The 18,837-nt window shown below is 49.4% G+C and overlaps 1 protein-coding gene across 2 annotated transcripts in view; it reads right to left on the reverse strand.

Annotated features, from left to right (window-relative positions):
• Positions 1–18,837, reverse strand: part of PAX2 (paired box 2) — a 110,256-nt gene that overhangs the window by 12,211 nt on the left and 79,208 nt on the right. For both annotated transcript variants that reach the window (XM_029081082.2, XM_029081084.2), the window contains exons 7-8: positions 13,112–13,287; positions 10,835–10,961 (exon numbers count right to left, since the gene is read on the reverse strand). In XM_029081082.2, the coding sequence (XP_028936915.1) occupies positions 10,835–10,961; positions 13,112–13,287 (303 nt within the window). The remainder of the gene's footprint in view (positions 1–10,834; positions 10,962–13,111; positions 13,288–18,837) is intronic.

Consider the following 18,837-nt stretch of genomic DNA (forward strand, 5'->3'; position numbering starts at 1 on the left):
CTTAATCCCCATCTTACAGATGAGATAACTGAGGCACAGAGACTTTCCCAAGGTCACTCAGCAGGTGAATGGCCAAATTGGGATTTGAACTCAAATCCTTCCTACTCCTAGGCCTGTGCCCTATCCACCAGGCCACGCTGCTTCTCCTTTCTCCCTGACCTCCAGTGACTGATAATCACCTTCACTTAACTTGGAGCAGACAGAGCAATCAGGAGCTTGGGGAGTCTGGTTGGAGGATCAGGAATGGAGCCAGAAAGACACGGAAACGCTGGTGCGATCAGCAAGCCATAAATGTGGATTTCCAAATGGAGCTGACAACCCTGCAGGGGTTTGGACCCTCACCCCAACAGGACAGAGAAGGTGGTTGCTCTCCCAGGCCCAGGGCCCTACCAAACACAGGATGGCAGCCTGGCCCAGCCCATCTACCCGGCAACCAGGGTTGTCTACACGTTAGTCTCGGGGTTGTCACCTGTAAGCAGGGGAAAACATGCTGGGTGGGCAGAAGTGAGGGGCTGAGTGGGGAGAGGTTAATCCTATTTGTACAGCCTCTGGATACTCCAGGTTTTCCAGTTCCTCTCTGGCTTTATTTCTTCCCTGAGAGCATTGAATTTTCGGCTCTAATCCTTCCTAAACCACGGCATTTTTCAGGCGCTCTGTGTAAGTGAAACCATAATCTCTGGTAAAACGGGCCGCTTAAGCTGCTGCAGCATTAGGCCAGGCTCTGATCCAGCCCCTGGATTTCCTCTCTGCCCAGCTGCTACAGAGAGGATTTCAGCCTGAAAGGCTCAGTAAAGCCCTCATGGAGGTAACAATAGCGCTAGGCCTTGCCTTGCAAAGCCGAGGGTTAAGAGACCCGAAGCTGTTTGTCCCCTTTCCGAGGTTGCTAATGCACTAAGAATATTCCTGTCAGCCTCCCTCTGGCTCCTCCCTCCTCTTCACACACACCTCAAGCTTAGGAAGAGAGATCCCTCACACCTCACCTTTCTGGAGGTGGGGGACCGTGGCCCGGGGGGGGGGGGGGGCGGGCGGTATGTGTGGAAGGATGGAGGTGAAGAGGAAAGGTTGGTGGTGACACAGCCTACTGTAGAAATGGAGACACAACCTGAATCTAACTGGATACATGTTCATCCTGAGGCCTAAACCAGACTAGTTAGAGTGTGGCCCAAGCAAGCCCAAACCTTCCTGTTTGGGCCAATAAGAACAGTCCCAAGTGAGGTCTATTTCCAAGTTCCCTTAGCTCATGGGTCTCTCAGGGAGCGCTGGTGCCAGGCCATGCCCAACTCAGTAGAGAAAGAGGGTAAGGGAGCCCCACCTGTTCTCCCCATCCAAGGGGGATTTGATACCCAGCCTTGCAACTTCTTCCTAAATAGCACTAGCCCTGGTTTCCTGTGTCCGGAAGCCGTGAGGTCAGACAGGTAAGTGGTGAGAGCCTTTGAGCTTTTCAATCTTCTTTTTTTTCCCTCATCTTTCATTCTCTGGCATCATTAGTTAGGCGGTCCCAGGTGGGAAGGGAGGAAAGGGACAGCCCCACCTCAACTCCTGAGCTGGCGGGCTGCGGGTTTGCGGCCTAGTTGTTTATATCATCTTGGCTCCCATCCACCGGGAGGGAAGTCCCAGGGCCTGATTGTGTTAGGAGACCACAGTGTTATTTGTCAATGTCCTATTGCTATGGAAATGCCCCAGTAATGAAATCAGAAATGCAATGGGGTTTGGCCCTTTCCCATCGCAGACGGGTTCATTTTTCCTGAATGGCACCCTAGGTCGGGGGACAGCGAGTCCCTGCCTTTAGGCACAAGAGCCCTTGCAAAAGTAGGGGCCTGGGAAAAAGTTCCTGGCCCAGGGTGTGACTTTGCAGGCACGGGTCAAAGGTCTCACACTCTTCTGATGTTTTCCTGCTTGCAGCACCCCTTGAGTTATGGCTGTCCTCTATCCTCCTGTCTTTCTCTCTCTCTTCATCAAGTGGAGGGGGAAAAATTGGTACTCTCCTCCCTAAATTCCTCCAGTGAATCAGGGGATTTCGACCAGACAGAAAAAAAACATAAGATTCACAGCCTCAGGCTCCTTGTGAGACTCGTCTGAGCTTTTATTGCCCTTTCAGCTCAGGGAGAGGGAGCAGGGGCTGGGCAGAAGGTTAAGCTGTGGGTTTTATGGAGGGAAATTTGGCTGCATCTGAGTTGGGTGTTAAATGCCAAGTAAACAGGGGAGAGTTCCTGAGACTGAGAGATTCCCCATTAGGAGTTCCTGAGGCCTGCAGCCATAGTAAATGGTATCAGAGCCCAGTCAGGCTGGATCCCATCTCCAGACAGTTCCACACCAAGATCCGCAGGGGGGCCAAGCAGATTCCTCCTTCTCCTCTGGGTCACTCCCAGTGCCTTCTCTCCAGCACAGCAGCCAGAGATTCCTGTGGTCTTCAGTCCTAGGGACTTAAGAGTCTTTTTAGTTGCCGAGTTGACTGTCAGGAGGAGTTCCTCAAAGCTGGGAGGGTGAGGGCTGGTCAGCTTCAGTGGGGAGGGGCTGTTCTAGTTAGCAGCCAGCCTTTGCTGCTGTTCCATAGATATCAGATCCCAAATGCCCCAAGATCCATAGGATTTCCCACCACGGGCCAGAAGGTCAGTGAAATTTCTTACATTGGGTTGCTACAAGCCTCCAGGTTTAGCTTGCTGCTGACTCAACCCTTCTTCCCACACAGGAGCCAGTATCTCACACTCAGTGTTTTCTAAGAGGTTCTTCCTTCATCAAGGATACTCCTCCAAATTCCTTGCCCATGAAAAAGAAATGCTTATATGCCAGGTCGAGGGTGAGAGGAAAAGGCAGCTTTAGATCTGGAGAGAGCAAGCTTATGGATCTTATTGGTTTCCAAGGTTCCAAAGTCTGGGCTCAGTCACCCACTTATGGGCTCCTCTTGAGCCCTTGGGCCTCATTTCATAGGGGTTCCTGGTGACGAACTGACTGTTGCCATGTGATCTGGCCTTTGCAGTCTCTCCCAGAGGTTAGGCCTGAGTTATAATAATCATAATAACTGTGTTATTTGTTAAGTGTTTACTATGTATCAAGCACTCCACTAAATGCTGGTATAGATAATCAGGTTCCACATGGGGCTCACGGTCTGAGTAGAAGGGAGAACAGGTACTGAATCACCATTTTTGCAAATGAGGGAATTGAGGTGCAGAGAAGTTAGGTGACTTTGCCTAAGGTCACCCAGCAGGTGTGTGTCAGTGTAAGGATTAGAACCCAGGTCTCTGAATCCCAGACCCATGCTCTTTCCATTAAGTCTTGCTGCTGCTACTGGAGTTACCTACTGGAGTGCATTCCAGCATGCCCTGATTCTCTCTCCAGTAATAGGGAAACAGAATCTAGCTCCCCAATTTCCCTTGCTGTTGGCCCCAAAGGCCTAGAAGAGCAGGGGTGGAGAAACTTAATGACATTTTTTGGGTTCTATTGTGCCAGCTCTAGAAGTGTCCCTTCATCTTTAAGGAGAAGAGACAAGTTCTTGCTTCAGTTTTGGTGCCTGCTCTGGGGTTTGGAGGGGAAGAGAGGAGGAGGAGGAGGAGGAGGAGAAGGAGGAGGAGGAGGGAGGCTGAGCTGCCTCCAGCTCCAAGCCCTTAGCCAGGATCCAAGATTCTCAGAAAACAGCAGGTCCAGAACCCAGGTCTCCCACCCCATTTTACGAGTGAAGAAACTGATGACTCCCCAGGGCAGGGTAATAAATGATTACCAAGCACTTTGCAAGCAGAAAGTACTTTACCCAACATTACAACTTCATTTAGCAGCTCATGCGGCTTTCCATCTGCCATTGGAAGGCCAATCCCCTTGGAGCTCAAAACTATTTGAAGGGGTTTCTTCCTTCTGTACCCTCCAGATCTCAAACTTCATCTTGAGCAGGCCCTGCAGATGTTTTTGGAAGAATCATCCTTCCATCTCCCCTCAAGGTAAGCTTCCTGTTATCCCTTTGGCCTTTCATATTGACCTGGGGAATGAAATTAGGTGAGTGAAACTTGGATATCTCCAAGGTAGCTTCAGAGATTCCATAGGAACTAGCCTCCCCCACTCATGATTTCTCAGGGACGATGGTCTCGAACCACATACAGCCCTACGGAAATCATATCTCCATTAGGAAGCCTTCCCTGACTAAGCTCTCATTCCTCCCAACCCTATTTTCCACTTCTTCCTGCCTCATGCATGCACTTAGTCCTTCCCCATAAGAACTTAGGATTCCCCCATAGCATTTATGCTGTATTTCCTTATACTTGGTTACTTCCCATACCTGTAATCCATTCGAAGGTCTTTCACCCCTGCTAGACTGCAACTTCCTTAAAAGGAAGGACGGTGCCTACCAACTGTACTGTTCTCTCCCAACTGCTTGGTACAAGGCTCTCTACAAAGTTCATGAGAAGCAGCATGGCCTAATAGAAAGAGAACAGGCCTGGGAGTAAGAGGACCTGGGTTCTTTCACCGACTCCACCATTTATCTGTTGCATGACCTTGGGTAAGTCACTTAACTTTCCTGTACCTCAGTTTCTTCATTTGCCAAATGGGATACAATAGCTGCTTTCCCTCTTACTTAGATTGTGAGCCTCATGTCAGATCTGATTATCTTGCATCTACCCCAGCGCTTAGTACAGTCTTTGGCATGTAATAAGTGCTAAGCAAATTCCACAACTATTGTTACTATTATTATTAAAGTAAGCACTCAATAAATATCACTGATTGATGGATTGTTAGTGGAAGACAAGGCTCTAGCTCAGAGTGGATGCCTTGAGAAATGCTGCTTTCTCTTACAACCGACTCCTCTTCCTACATCTCATTCCTCCTCAAGTCTAAGGATGGCCTAGACTCCTCCCTTCTTCTTAGGGTTTCAGAGTCAGAGGCCTCCCCCTCTTGCAGCTGGTACTTGCAAAAGCTAATAAAAGTCATCTACCCCCATGACAACACTGGGCTAGGCAGAGAGAACCCAATTCTAACTAGTAACTTGTAGTTCTGCTGCTGAGCCTCTGGGATTTATTCAAACTGGAGGGAGTCGTGGGGTCGAGAGGAATTATTTTAGGATAGGAGATACATGAACATGTTTGAAAGCAGTGAGGAAGAACTGGAGAATGAACAGTTGAAGATGGTGGTCATGGAAGGAAGAAGAAAGGGGGCAAGCGTATTCAGCTGATGCCACTGCCAGTAGACCCATTTAGTTATGCTTCTGTGGGCAAGGTCCAGGAAACAGGGAGCCTTAGCAGCAGCAGCAGCAGAAAGTCTAGATTTCTATGCTTCCTTTCACCTTCAACTCTCGTTGTGAACCAGAGATGGCTGCAGAGCTGGTGAAACTTAGATCCTGGTGCTGGGTTGAGCTGAGTTACTCCTGTGACTGTTCCTTTTTTTTTTCTTGTTACTTAGGAGTCTGGGCTTGGTTCCAGACCAGCAGCCTAGAGCACTGGGCCGGAGAGAGGAGATGCTGCCGAGCTAGATCAGCCCACCATCGGAAGGAAAGAGAGAGTGATAAATTTAAATAACCGGCCTGACCTAGCAGCTTGCTGAGTTGTGCAGTGAAATGAAAATCTCTGCAGAACTTTTAAAACTCCAAACACAAAATTGGTAATCGCTGCTTGACCCTGAGTTTCTGAGGGGGCCGATTTAGGAGACCATGGGAGTCTGGCTTCTTGCTGGCCACTCTTATCTGTGATGAGATTGAGGTAGGGGATGGCTTTGCTCCAACGGGCCTCACTTTCACGATCAAACAATATGATCTCAGATTGCCCTCTCCTCTCACTACCAACCCTTACGGAATTGCTGAATCACTTTGCTGATGGAGCTTGAAATCCTCCCTTTTTCTCCTGAATTTTTGGGACCAGCAATCATGCTGGCTTCTCACATGGGTGGTGGGGGTGCTACCTGAAAATTCTGTCCTGATGTGATCTCCTTGTAGTGCCCTAGACCCCAGGCAACTGAAGACCACCAGCCTGAAGCTGCTCTGCCCCCCTCCACATCATGCCGACTTTCATGAGCTGCCTCAAAAATGCTGTTTTATGGACCACCCTTCCAGTTAGGATAGAGCGCGGGCTTGGGATGGGTTCTAATCCTAGCTCCGCCACTTGTCTGCTGTGTGACCTTGGGCAAGTCACTTCATTTCTCTGTGCCTCAGTTACCTCATCTGTAAAATGGGGATCGAGACTGGGAGCTACATGTTGGACAGAGACTGTGCTCAACCCGATTTGCTTGTATCCACTCCAGTGCTTAGTACAGTGCCTGGCACAGAGTAAGTGCTTAACAAATACCACAATTATTCCTGTATTGTTAGCCAGAGCTCATTTTTCTCCCAGGCATCCCCTGCCCACATCTGAGGGCCCAAATGGGCACCCAGAAGAAGCCTGCCCACCAACCCCAGAAAACCCCACCAACCCCAGAAAACACCTCATCAGCATTGACTTTACTGCTTTCTCTTCTCCCAGCAAACCTCCATGAATAGCTTTTCAAAGCCTTTAAACTCTCTTGGATAATGGGAGACTCTCTGGAATCTTTTAATGGGGGATTTAAAGACCCTACTCAGAACCTCAGTGTCAGCTTTTTGTGATACAAATGCCACTGTTCCTGCTTACTGTCCAAACACCCAGCTTGAATGACTCCCAGCTGGCTTCCTTTAGCTTCCTCTAGACCATTCCCCTAGACCATTAGTTTGTAAGTTCCCTGAGGGCAGGGATCACGTCTACTTAACCTAGGGTACTCTCCCAAGTGCTTAGTACAGTGCTCTGAATACAGTAAATGCTCAATAAATATCCCGATTGACTGACATTGGGGAACAGGGCGTAGCCAAAGACCCTACTCTGTTAATTGGCTCGCCTGCTCCAGTTCCATTAAGTTACCTAAAAAGCTGCTCCTTCCAGTTAGAATGTTTCCCTGACTCAGTCTGCCCCAGCCCATAGGTAAAATGGACTTAAATGGACTTCGTCGTCTGCCCCGGCCAATGGAGACTCAGGAGTAGGGCCCAGTTTCTCACCTTGACAGCACCTCCAGAAAACTCTGCTCATCCCCATAATAAACACATCATGAATCATTCATCTTTAATAGATTATGCAAATCAGGGGGACATAAAATCAACAAAGATCAATAACTGCAGCCGTTTAATTGCCAGCAAAAACATTTTAAGAATGAGCGTAATCTGCAGCCCTTTCTCGGGTAATGGCACCATTAATCCAAACATTGGATCCTGGCCTAAGTGTAGAAAAATAATTCCCCCGCCCTCCTCTCCCCCTGGCCCCCACCCCCACACACACTTCTCTCTTTTTTGTAATTTCCAGTTTCCGAGTTTCCCCGTCATTACCATTGGTGAACAGCTCCGAATGTTAATAGTTCTGCTTTTGTTACTCCTCGCTTGATTGAAATGTCGCATACAGATTGAGATGTTAGTGCTAAGTTGCCACCTGGGAATGTCAAGCTGGGTCTGAAATGAACTTTTCTCACACTTGGATCCAGATGGATCAGCCGGAGATGTTCCCAGGCTGAGCTGGGACCGTTCCAGGGCCATGGGGGAGGGAGGGGGCGTCTTTGGTGTCGGGGAACGGTAGAGGCAGTTTTCTGCCTCAGCCAAGTGCCTCTCTCCCACAGGACCACATCCCAGGCCTGGGCAGCACCTTGTCCTTCCTAACACTCAGCACCTGAGATGAAGGCCTCATCCCCTACTTCCCATGTTCCCCACACCCTTCTCTCCAACCAGAAAGAAGGATGAGCAAAGGATCAGCTTGATCTCTACCCTTGGTCACACTTTGATTTACTCACACTTGGCCGTTTGGGGATGTGTGTGTGTGTGTGTGTGTGTGTTAGGGGGATGTGACTAATTCTCAGCTACTGGGCCCATGGCAGTGAGGTCTTTCTTGCCAAAGATGAGGACACCAGTAACCTCCCTGGCCTCCCCTAGACAGCAGTTTGCCTAGACAGCAGATCCAAGGGATGATCTCATCTCTCACTGCTGTTCTTCTGGCAGCAGCAGCAGAAGAAAAAGAGACCTAGGTCTCCGGCTTCTGCTCTCAGGACAGCAGCCTCCTGTGTCTCCTAATAGTCCTTAGAGGACTTCAAAGCTGGGTTCTTAATGACTAAGGTCACTGGTCAGTCCAATAGAAGAGGCCTGATCCCAGGTCAAGCTCTTCCCTGACACTTGAGGTCCTTGCAGAACCAAACTCCAGAAGTCCTAGGGCAAATCTTCCAGGGCCCTAAGGACAACAGTTCTTCCTTGGACTTGAGGAATCCAGATAGTAAACCTGAAACTTATGGAACTGTCTTTTCCTCCAGGGAATGAAAAGCCACAAGAGCAGGAGTGATCTGGTGGAGGACAGAGTGTGACTGTGGAACTCATGTGGGACAGGGACTGTGTCCCGTCTGACTACCTTGTAACTCCACCAGAGCTTAGTACCATGTCTGGCACCTAGCAAACGTTTAATGGGTGCCATAATTATTGTCTGGAAGAGAGGACTGAAGGTGTGGATACTCAGCCCTTCAATTCCCCTCTCCAAGCCGATGGGGTCCTTCCTGTCGAACTAGAACTGCATCGGTTTATCTGGCTGGATATCCTAGCCTTCCATGTCACGAGGCCTCTCCCAGACGGGTCAGAGGGGGCGGGGATCGATTCACCGGGGAGGCGGGAGCCCCGACTCAGAGTCCCACTCTGCTGCTGCTGTTGCGGCTTGTTCTGGCGCTTTGTGCCTGTGGCCCACTAGCTCCCCGTGCCGCCTCTCTTCCTCTCTAGTCATGTAACGCCTCAGTATCTTCCAATCCCCACTGCTCCCATTTTCAATCATCCTGTCTCCCAGTGAACGGCACATTTGCTTTAGTGTCTCCAGAATAATTAGGTGCATTTTAATAACACCTCAATGTGCCTCTCTTACACTCGGGCACCTTCCCTGGCCCGGAAAGCCTTCCCCAGTGCCAAGCTTCCTTCTTGGGAGTTTCTTCCCTTCCAAAGCTCTCATTCATCTGGGCCCACCCAGCACTCAGTGCTGCCCCAGGGGGTTAGCCCAGCAATTATTTCAAACGTGGCCTAGTGGAAAGAGCACGGGCCTAGGAGCCAGAGGAACCTAGTCCTAATCCAGGCCCCACCACTTGACTGCTCGGTGACCTTGGGTAAGTCACTTAACTTCTCTGTGCCTCAGTTCTTTCATCTGCAAAATGGAGATTCAAACCTGTTCTCCCTCCTTCTTAGACTGTGAGTCCCATGTGGGACCTCAGCATCTTACAGCTACCCCAATGCTTAGTACAGTGCTTGGGACATAGTAAGCGCTTAACAAAAGCCACAATTGCTATTAATTAGTAAGATGCTGGGTCAGCCTCTCCTTCCCCATAGAATCTCCATGAGAGGAGGAGGTCTGTGTGTTCCTGCTTCCCCAGGTCTGTCTACACCTGGGAAGTCTTCGTTCTGCCGGTGGGCTGGTCATGAGCCAGTCTTGCAGAAAACAGCTTGCCTGAGGTCAGTAATGACTCGGGATGGGTCAGGAATAAATGTTGATTCAATTTGCTGCACTACCTGGGCACTGCCTGGAGGGCTGCGGGGGGAAGCAGAGACCTGGGACATTTTTGTTCTTATCTCTCTTCAAGGAAAGAACTGAGTCTGCTTGACTTCAGAGTCATCGACAGAGCCAACCCACAGACTGCCGACTAGTTCCTTCCGAGCCCCCAATGCCACATACACCCATGACACCTTTCAGGTCGGCCACCCTGAGTCCAGGGCTACAGGGCAGAGCGAGGGGGCAACCATAACAGACCCATAAACAGGTCTTCCTCTTGGCCCTGGAGGAGATGAGGCTGGGGCTCTGGGTTTGGGCTCCGAATGGAAACCAAGGCACAAGTGTGGGCAGTCCTTGGATCAATTGATCAATCAATCAATGGTATTTATTGAATGTTTTTACTTCAGCAGAGCCCTGGACAGAGTGCTTGAGAGAGTACAGTAGAGTAGATAGATCCAATCCCTGGCCTCAAAGAGCTTACTATCTAGAGGGACACCCTCGACAGCCCCCGCCACCAAGAAGTCTTTTTCTAACTTTCCTATGCTCTTTAGAGAGCTTGATTTTGCTTCTGCCCTTCCCCTCCTCACTTTCCTCTTGTTTCCCAGGTCCACCTACCCCTCACTCACAGTTATCCCAGCGTAGCCAGGATGAAGTGTGGTGGGGAAAAATGGACCAGGCTGAGTTGTTCTTGGGCCACAGGCAGGGCGGCAAAGAAGGAGAACAGTTTCTTAGCTGTGAGTTCCATGTGAGACAGGGAGTGTGTCCAACCTGATTGTATTACTATTCTCTCAACAACTAATACAGTGCTTGGCATAGAGTAAGGGCTTAACTATCTAGCCCACTAGATTGGATACTCTAGTGATTGAAGGATGGGCCTGGGAGTCAAGAAGGACCTGAGTTTGAATCCTGGCTTTGCTACTTACTACTTGATGTGTGACCTTGGGCAAGTCACTTCACTTCTCTGTGCCTCAATTACCTCATCTGTAAAATGGAGATTAAGATTGTGAACTCCGTATAGGACTTGGACTGTGTCCAACCTGATAACCTTGCATCTACTTAGAACAGTGCCTGGCACATAGTAAGTGCTTAACAACATAAAACTCCACAAATATCACAATTAACATTATCATCATCATCATCATTATTACTACTGCCCCTTTCAATCCTCAGGTCCAGAAAGATGGCAAACCTCTTCTTTGCCACCTATCTTTTCTGCACTCACCTGGGCAGGCCGGTCTGGCCACCAGGGGATGAGACCATATGCCGCATTTCCGCTTGGTCACCCAGAGCCAAGGTGGGCACAAAGGAGAAAAATCCAAATCCCCACTCCAACCACTCCAGTGAAGTGGATGTCTTACCGGTCACGACAGGGTACGTCTGGGTCCCCGACACATTGGTCCCCAGGTCTGGGTTAGCGGAGGCAGATAGACTTGACTTGACTTCATCAAGACCGGGGGTCAGGGCTGGCAGGGAGTACTCATTGCCCTGGGGAGGAGAGAGAAAAGCGACAGCTCACGATTGACGCACCAAGAGAGAAAGAGAATGACCTGCAGATGGGAGAAAAGGGGGAGGAGAGCTGCCAAGCCCCCACACTGACCAGGAAGTGGGGGTCAAGGAGCGGAGGGAGATCCAACAGAGACTTGAAGAAGAACAAGATGGGGAGAAGGTCTCGGATGAGAGGCTCGAGTTTGCCCTGAGCAAGGTGGCCTGCAGCCTCTGTCAGAGCAGGGTCTGACTGTCCTCGGTAACCACTGGGGCCACAGTAGGAGATGGGGAACAGAAGATGAAGGTTTTTCCCCAAGTCTCACAGCTTATCCTGTGGATTCGGAAAAGCTGCTCCTCACAACTGAGGTAGGCAACTGAAGTAGGCAAGGTGGAGGGGGGGAGCGGAGGGGAGATGAGCCCAGATTCAGCTGTCTTTTCCAGAGGGATGAAGGGAGGGAGCAGGGGGGTCCTTGGGGCCTCCCTGAAGTAGAGAAGAGCAGGAGTGAGGGACGGGAGGGGAGAGGGACATTGATGGGAATGGCAGCCTGTGGGGTGAGGTGGGACTCCTGGATGCATCTGTGACCAGCCAGTGGGGCTGGGGGCTGTCCCACTCCCTCCTGTCACAGCTTGGCTTGCTGAGGGGGTCTCCCCCTTCTTTAAAAACAAACAAAGAAGCCTCATCCCTGGGCTCGCTCTCACTCTCCCTGTGCATTGGGGTATGAAATTGGGGAGGGGGAGAGGCCACATGGCTACCAGAAGGGTGGGAGGGGGAGAGTCATTGAATTTGAAAGGGTGTCCTGCCCGAAACACTCGGGTAATTGCCTTTTTATTGCAGCGGCCTCCAAACCAGACACAGGAGCTGGGGAAAGCGGGGAGACGACAAAAAGCAGGAAAAGTTGCTCTGATTAATATTACGTTAAATTAAAGCTGATTTTCTGCTCTTTCTGGTCCCTTTTTCTCCCTTCCGCTTCCCGGCCCCCCCAGCCGGCCCCCTCCCCTCCGTGGCTGGACGTGATTGCCTAGTCATTTCCAATTCCTTCTCGTATTGATCTTCCTGTAGAAATCAGTTTTGTAATTAGCTGCAAATTAGGCCTTCTACTGGGGGTGAGGCTGCCCCCTGATTTATCACCAGAGTAATTCGCTGTGATCGGAGAGAAATTAAAATGAACTCAATTAGGCTTCGGATTTGCTTTATGGGCCCTGCTCAGAGTTTCAGGGGGAAAAATGACTGTGCTGGTGTTTAATAGTCTAATGAAAGTAAATAAAGGTTATTCATTGTAATACAGCCAGGGACTCGGGGATAAAGGAGCTTGCTTTGAGAGAACCTTCTCCTCCTTTGTTGGTTTATGACTCGGGGAACCTGAAAAAGACTTTTGATTTTTGTTTTATGAAGACAAACAGCTTCTGGGATAAAAGGACGGGCGGAGAGAAGGCAGGAGGCCGGGAGGAGCCGCAGGAGCCACAGAGGAGCGTGTGTGCTGCTGGGGTGGGCTCTGGGTCCGGCCCCCTTCTCTCCCCAGAAGAAGCCCGTGGTGCCAGAGTAGCCGCGCAAGCCAGCCCGGGTCACCTTGGGAAGGAGCTAGGGGGAGAGGCAGCCGGGATCGTTAAAAGGCCTGATGCCGAGGGGAAGTCCCTGCCAATGCCGCAGTTGTTCTCAGCAGCGGGACTACGGGGCCCCAGATTGCTGCTGTCCCAGAGAACTGCAGGCAGCTGGGAAAAAGGGGATCTTGGGATTGGGAAAAGGGTCTTGGGAGCCTGAGTAGGGAGCCCAGAGGGAAAGGGAACTAAAAGAAGATGAGGTAAGCTTTTCCCATCGTCCTGTGCCTTGGGTGTAAGTATCTCTCTTCCTTCAGTGGGGTATTTGTGCACATATATGGGTGTGTGCCAGTGTGCATGTGCAAAGCATGGGTGGTTCCTGAGTATATGCGGGCCGTTCATCGGGTGAATGAGGACTCTCGGCTGCTCCTGGACTCCCCTGGGAATCACCCTCTGTGCAGATGTCCCTCTCTGTTTTGGGTCTTCCCCTCTCCCACCTGGCCCCAGTGGCTCTCCGCCAGCTCTGCCCCAGGAATTCTGCTCCTGCCCCACCCAGCCCCAGAGGCTGCCCACCTGCCCGGTCCCAGGAGTTTTGTGGCCAGGTAGCACCTCACCTGCTCAGATTTGATGTGTTCTGATGTCTGGAATACGTCTGGGTAAGAAGGACGCTCAAACACCCGATCTAAAGCTTCCAGCTGCTGCTGAGTGAAAGTGTCAGCACGCAGGTGCTTCCGCAAACTGTCCACACCGCTTTGGGAGTCTCCGTTGGGGACGGAACCCTCCGATACATCTGGAAGAAAGAGAGCACACAAAAGAGGGTTCACTCAGTCCTTCCATCACGTGTGTTTTCAGTCTGCAGGAGTAGTGTAATAGTAGCAAACTAGAAATAGCATTTATTGAGGGACCACAGCGCACAGTACTAGGTGCCTGAGAACAAAGTGACCTCCTCCGCCCCATCCATAAGGAGCTTACACTCTAATGAGGGGGGCCGAAGAGAAAAATATTTACCACTAGAATGGTTAAAATACCTAGCTGCATCAAATTCCTACCCGAGTGCTGAGGAGTATGCTGGTGAAAAACAAAGAAACCGTGTTTCACCTGTGTGCATCTATCTGGGTGGAATGCACTGTGAGGTTTGAACTAAAGGTTGTGCGTTTGTACGTGGCCTTTGTTGAGGTACAAGTTTCTGAATGACGGTTTGGTCACGAACGTGACCCTGGAGTTATGGGAGAGCTGAACATAATGCCCTTCCACCCCCGGCTTAGCAAAGGGACAGGGCGTTCCGCTACTCGGAACGGTGCCAGTTCTGAGCTCGGCACATTCTCTGCTGCTTCTTTCAGCATCAGCCAGTGGTATTTACTGAATGTTTTTTTTTAATGGTATTTGTTAAGCACTTACTATGTGCCAGTCGTATACTAAAGGTTGGGTAGATACAAACTAATCAGATTGGTCACAGTCCAAGTCCCACATGGGGCTCACAGTCTTAATCCCCATTTTACAGATGAGGGAACCAAGGCACAAGGAACTTAAGTGGCCGAAGGTCACATGGCAGACAAGTGGCAGAACTGGGATTAAACCAAGGTCCTGCTGACTCCTAGGCCTATGCTCTACCTCTGGGCCACGCTGCTTCTCATTGAGTGATTGGGTGCTGAGCACTGAACTACATGCTCCAGAAGGAGGGAAAGGCCACCCAGATAAATGAGCTTTGATCCTCTCACTCTCTAGCTGCTTGGGATGGGACCACCCCCCCCCCAATCAGGTGATCAATGAGAGTTCCCTGTTGCCAGTGGGAACCTAACAGCAGGATCAGTCCCTGGGCAGACAGTAGTCTGGGACAGGACCGAAGCTCTGAGACTGATTCTCAGAAGGGATGATGTTGAAGGGGTGGTCCTGAAAAAAAAGATAAAGAAGCTTTCGGGGGACAGGGATGGAGAAGATAGAGTCTCTGCAGCCGCTAATCCTGGAGTTGCCCTGAGCGTGGGGCTGGAGCTGGTCAGGATTGACACCGCTGAGTCTGTGAAGCAGCCAGCTTGGCTCAGAGATGTGTTTCAGTTCCACCAATTCTCAGTGTTGAAAATCTCCAAATCTCCATCGCAGAGTGTAAAACGGGAGCAGAGTGAAGCGATTAGCTCCACCACAAAGGTGCTTTGGGAGTCTTTTGGGGCCACATTAAGAGGGAAGCAGCATTTGAAACCCTGCAGGTGGGAACGCAATCCAAAAGGACAGAGGGCTGGGCTTCCCTCTGGCCATAGGGTGGGCCAGGCTGCAGCTACCACTTAGGCTTCACCATCTTTGAATCTGAACACCCATCACAATCCTGCCTATTTCCTCCTCCAGTCCCCTCTCCGTTGGGCACTTCTTGCCCTTGTTGTGATGCCCCGGCACCTCCTCCTGGGGGAACAGGTGAGACCTTGGCTCTCTCCAAGAGGCCTGCAGACTTTTTCAGAAGTGACGTGGGATCTCAAATTGACATCTCTCCCAGAACCTCACCCCCAACCAATGTACAAAAAACTTAGAAATGGGAAGGACCACATCTCTCTGATCTGAACATCTCTTTTAACAACCTCCTCAGTTCTACCTGCTTACTTCACTGCTCTACTCTTCAGCTCTCACAAACCCTCTCTGGACCCCAAACTGATATCGTTATCCCTGCAGTAATTTCTGCACATATGCAGGGCCACCCTAAAAATCAGTTTTTCTCTCCTTTTACTTAAGGAGTTGGGGCTTCCATTATATCCAGGTTTTCAGGGGACAAAGTGCCCAGGTTTTCAGAAAACAACCTTTACTTTTTTTTCCTCTTGCCTTTTCTCCTTTCTCCTTACTGAGCATCTTCTGGCTGAGACCAAGACCGTCCAGCTCTGCCCTGCTCCTTGGACCTCCCTGCATCCCCCAAACCATGGTGAGGTTGGCAGAATTCACTGCCCTAGCCCGCCAGGCTCACTGCTGGCCCTAAAAACACACCAAATGCCCCTAATTCCTTCTGGCATCCAACAGGGTCCACAGATATTACATTCTGACTGTTATATATATCAGTTTATAGGTGATTATACGATATGATATAATCAATACTGCATTATATACAGTAACAGAGTACAGTATCATTCGTAAGACCATAGAAAATATTACATATTGATTAGCCTCCAACTGCAACCTTCTTCCTTCAGCTGCCTTCTTGCTTCCTCTTCCTAGGCTGAAGCATAGGATCCTTTTTTCTAGCCAGATATATTCCTTCTTTACTCCCATTCTAGTTCCCAGTTGCAAAAGGGGAAGGATTTCAAGGCAGGGATAAATGTGTGTGTGTGTGTGTGCACGTGAGTGAGAGAGAGAATGAATTAACTTCTAGGGTAATGTTTAACGATGGGTCTATATATAGTCACCCTCATATGTTGTATCTGTCGGTAAGAGTAGTGGGTATGTTCACATGAAAGAATACAGTCAGGCAAGTTCAAGAGTGGTTCTAGGCCCATATATATTTTTACAGGCCTATTTAGAGTTGTAGGGGTCTAAGAACCCTGCATAGGGAAACATTTCTGGATAAGAGTGAGCATCTGACTCCTTATTGAGCTTTGCTATTGTATGCAGGCATATGAGCTGCTTTCTGAGCCACACTCTCAGGCTTGATTCTTACTCTTTACAGACACATTTGTTTATGCCTACTTCCTCCTTCAACCTGTCCATTCACGTACACACATCTCCTTGTTTCTACATATGTGTGTGCATATGGAACTATTTGCTGGGCCTCTGTATACCTTGATGCAAACATTACACATGTGAACATATGTGTGAATGTGAGTCAGCCCACATATGTAGGTCTGCAGTGCCTTTGTGTGAAGGGGCTGAAACCGTGGCTTTTTTCCCAGGTCATTGCAGGAGTCTCTTTTCCTTCATTTATTCAGGGGCCTTTCAGATCTTGACAAATCTGTCACTCTAAATTTGCGAGAGATTATGGTGCTCTCTCCCCAGCCCGGAGAGAGGTGATATATGATATCTGCTGCCCCTATTGATTGCCTGATCTGGTGGCAGAGGGCCGGCGAAATGAACTTGAAATGAACATCATGCCTCAACTCATTGTGCGTATAATACACTACTTAATCCCACATTTTTCAGCCGCTATGGAATTCAATTGATCAATCATGTTCCACTGATAGTACTGTTTTAGGGGTTATTGCTGCTCTGCTCGCTGACCTTTTTATTTATTTATTTTTTTGTAAACTCGGGACCTGGTGATGAAACAGGGGCTAGAGAGCCACCAGAATGGAGAGCAGGATGTGGGGGAGGGGAAGGGGAAGGAAAGACAGTAAGAACCAAACTAGACCGAGGGGAAAGGAAAAATAAGGAGTGGGGAGGTGGCTCAGGTGGGGACAGACCAGGCAGAAACAGAAGGAGGCAGGAGGACCTTGAGATGGGAAAAGAATTCCCAAAGAGAGAAATGGGAGATGGGATATGAGAGGGAAGAAGGCAGAAGGATCACTGTCAGATAGGTTTTTCTCTCCTCCTCCCACTAGAGTGTAAACTCCTTGGGGGCAGGGATCATGCCTACTAACTACTGTACTGTACTCTAACACTTAGTTCAGTGTTCTGCACACATAGTAAACGCTCAATAAATTGAGATTAATTTTAAAGGCAACTATGGAACAAAGGGCTAGGGGCTCACCAGTGTGAGTGGCATAGGAAGAGGGAGTCTGAAAGGAAGAAATGATTGAGTCCTTAAACAGGGGTGAAGGGGAAGCTGGGATCCCACTGCACCTGATATTAAGCCTCAACTACTCTCACCTACTTCTCCTCTTCTCTTCCCAGTCCCTACCTAGGGAAAAGCCTATGAAGAGGGAGGAGAGAGAGGGGGAGAGAGAAAAAGGCAGAGAGAGGGAGACAGAAAGGGAGAAGGCTAGTGGGAGGAAGGCTCTGTGCTGGGGAGTAGGTGCTGAGAAGGGATATTGTAGGGTAGGAAGGTCTCTAGAGGAAGGTCAAAGAAAGGGAGGACTTTGAGGAAGCAGCAGCACAGGGAATGTGTCTGTTTATTGTTGTATTGTACCCTCCCAAGTACTTAGACAGTGCTCAGTGCATGCATTCTTTCATTCATTCAATCGGTATTTATTGAGCACTTACTGTGTGCAGAGCACTGTACTAAGCACTAAGTACTGTGCACAATAATTGCTCAATAAATATGATTGAATGAATAAATGAATGTAATCAGGAGGGAAGCTATCAGGGGAAAAGTTGGTTTGGGGGCTGGTGGAATTCAAAAGAGGAAGAGTTAATTTCACCAGTATGATCATGTCTTTGGGAATGGAGTGATTGAGCTGAGCAGGATGGGGAAAGAGATTACATTCCTTCCACCTGCACATGCTGATCTCTGCCGGGAAGGAAAAGTGGCAGAGTCCAAGACCTCGAGCTGCTACATTACAAAGCTTCCAGGATCTCTGAGGCCAAGAACTTCATCTCAAAATATCTCTCCTTAAGCAAGGACCAAATGGAAATGGCCATGACCCCCCTGGTGGAAAAAAAAATAGCTAAGCAAGAAGTAGACAGAGAAGCAGTGTGGCCTAGTGAATAGATCATGGACCTGGGAGTCTGAAAGACCTGGGTTCTAATCCCGACTCTGCCTCTTGTCTACTGTGTGACCTTGGGCAAGTTACTTCACTTTTCTGTACCTAAGTTACCTTCATCTGTAAAAAGGGAATTGACTGTGAGCCTCATGGGGGACATGGACTATGTCCACCCTGCTTAGTTTATATCTATACCAATGCTTGTACAGTGCCTGGTACATAGTAAATGCTTAAATACCATAAAAAAGTGACAGGGAGAAGAGCGGGTGTGGAAGCTAATGCCCCAGAGAAGGAAGGAATGTGGAGACTTAGAAAGAGAGGACTGTGCCAAGCACTGTTCTAAGCACTGGGGTAGATACAAGGTCATCAGGTTGTTCCACTTGGGGCTCACAGTCTTAATCCCCATTTTACAGATGAGGTAACTGAGGCCCAGAGAAGTTAAGTGGCTTGCCCAAGGTCTCACAGCAGACAAGTGGCAGAGCTGGGATTAGAGCCTACGTCCTTTGACTCCCAAGCCCATGCTTTTTCTACTAAGCCACGCTGCTTCTCTATAGTAATAATAATAGTGGCACGTAATGCACTTAGTATGTGCCAAACACTATACTAAGAGCTGGAATAGATTATCAGGTTGGACAGAATTCCTGTACCTCATCAGGTTCACCGCCTAAACAGGAGGGAGAACAGATAAAGAATCCCCATTTTACAGATGAGGAAACTGAGGCCCAAAGATGTGTAGTGACTTCCTGAAGGTCACACAGTAGGTAGGTGGCAGAGGTAGGATCAAAATGCAGGTC

This window comes from Ornithorhynchus anatinus, chromosome 16 (genome assembly GCF_004115215.2).
Source record: "Ornithorhynchus anatinus isolate Pmale09 chromosome 16, mOrnAna1.pri.v4, whole genome shotgun sequence".
NCBI classification, from domain to species: Eukaryota; Metazoa; Chordata; class Mammalia; order Monotremata; family Ornithorhynchidae; genus Ornithorhynchus; species Ornithorhynchus anatinus.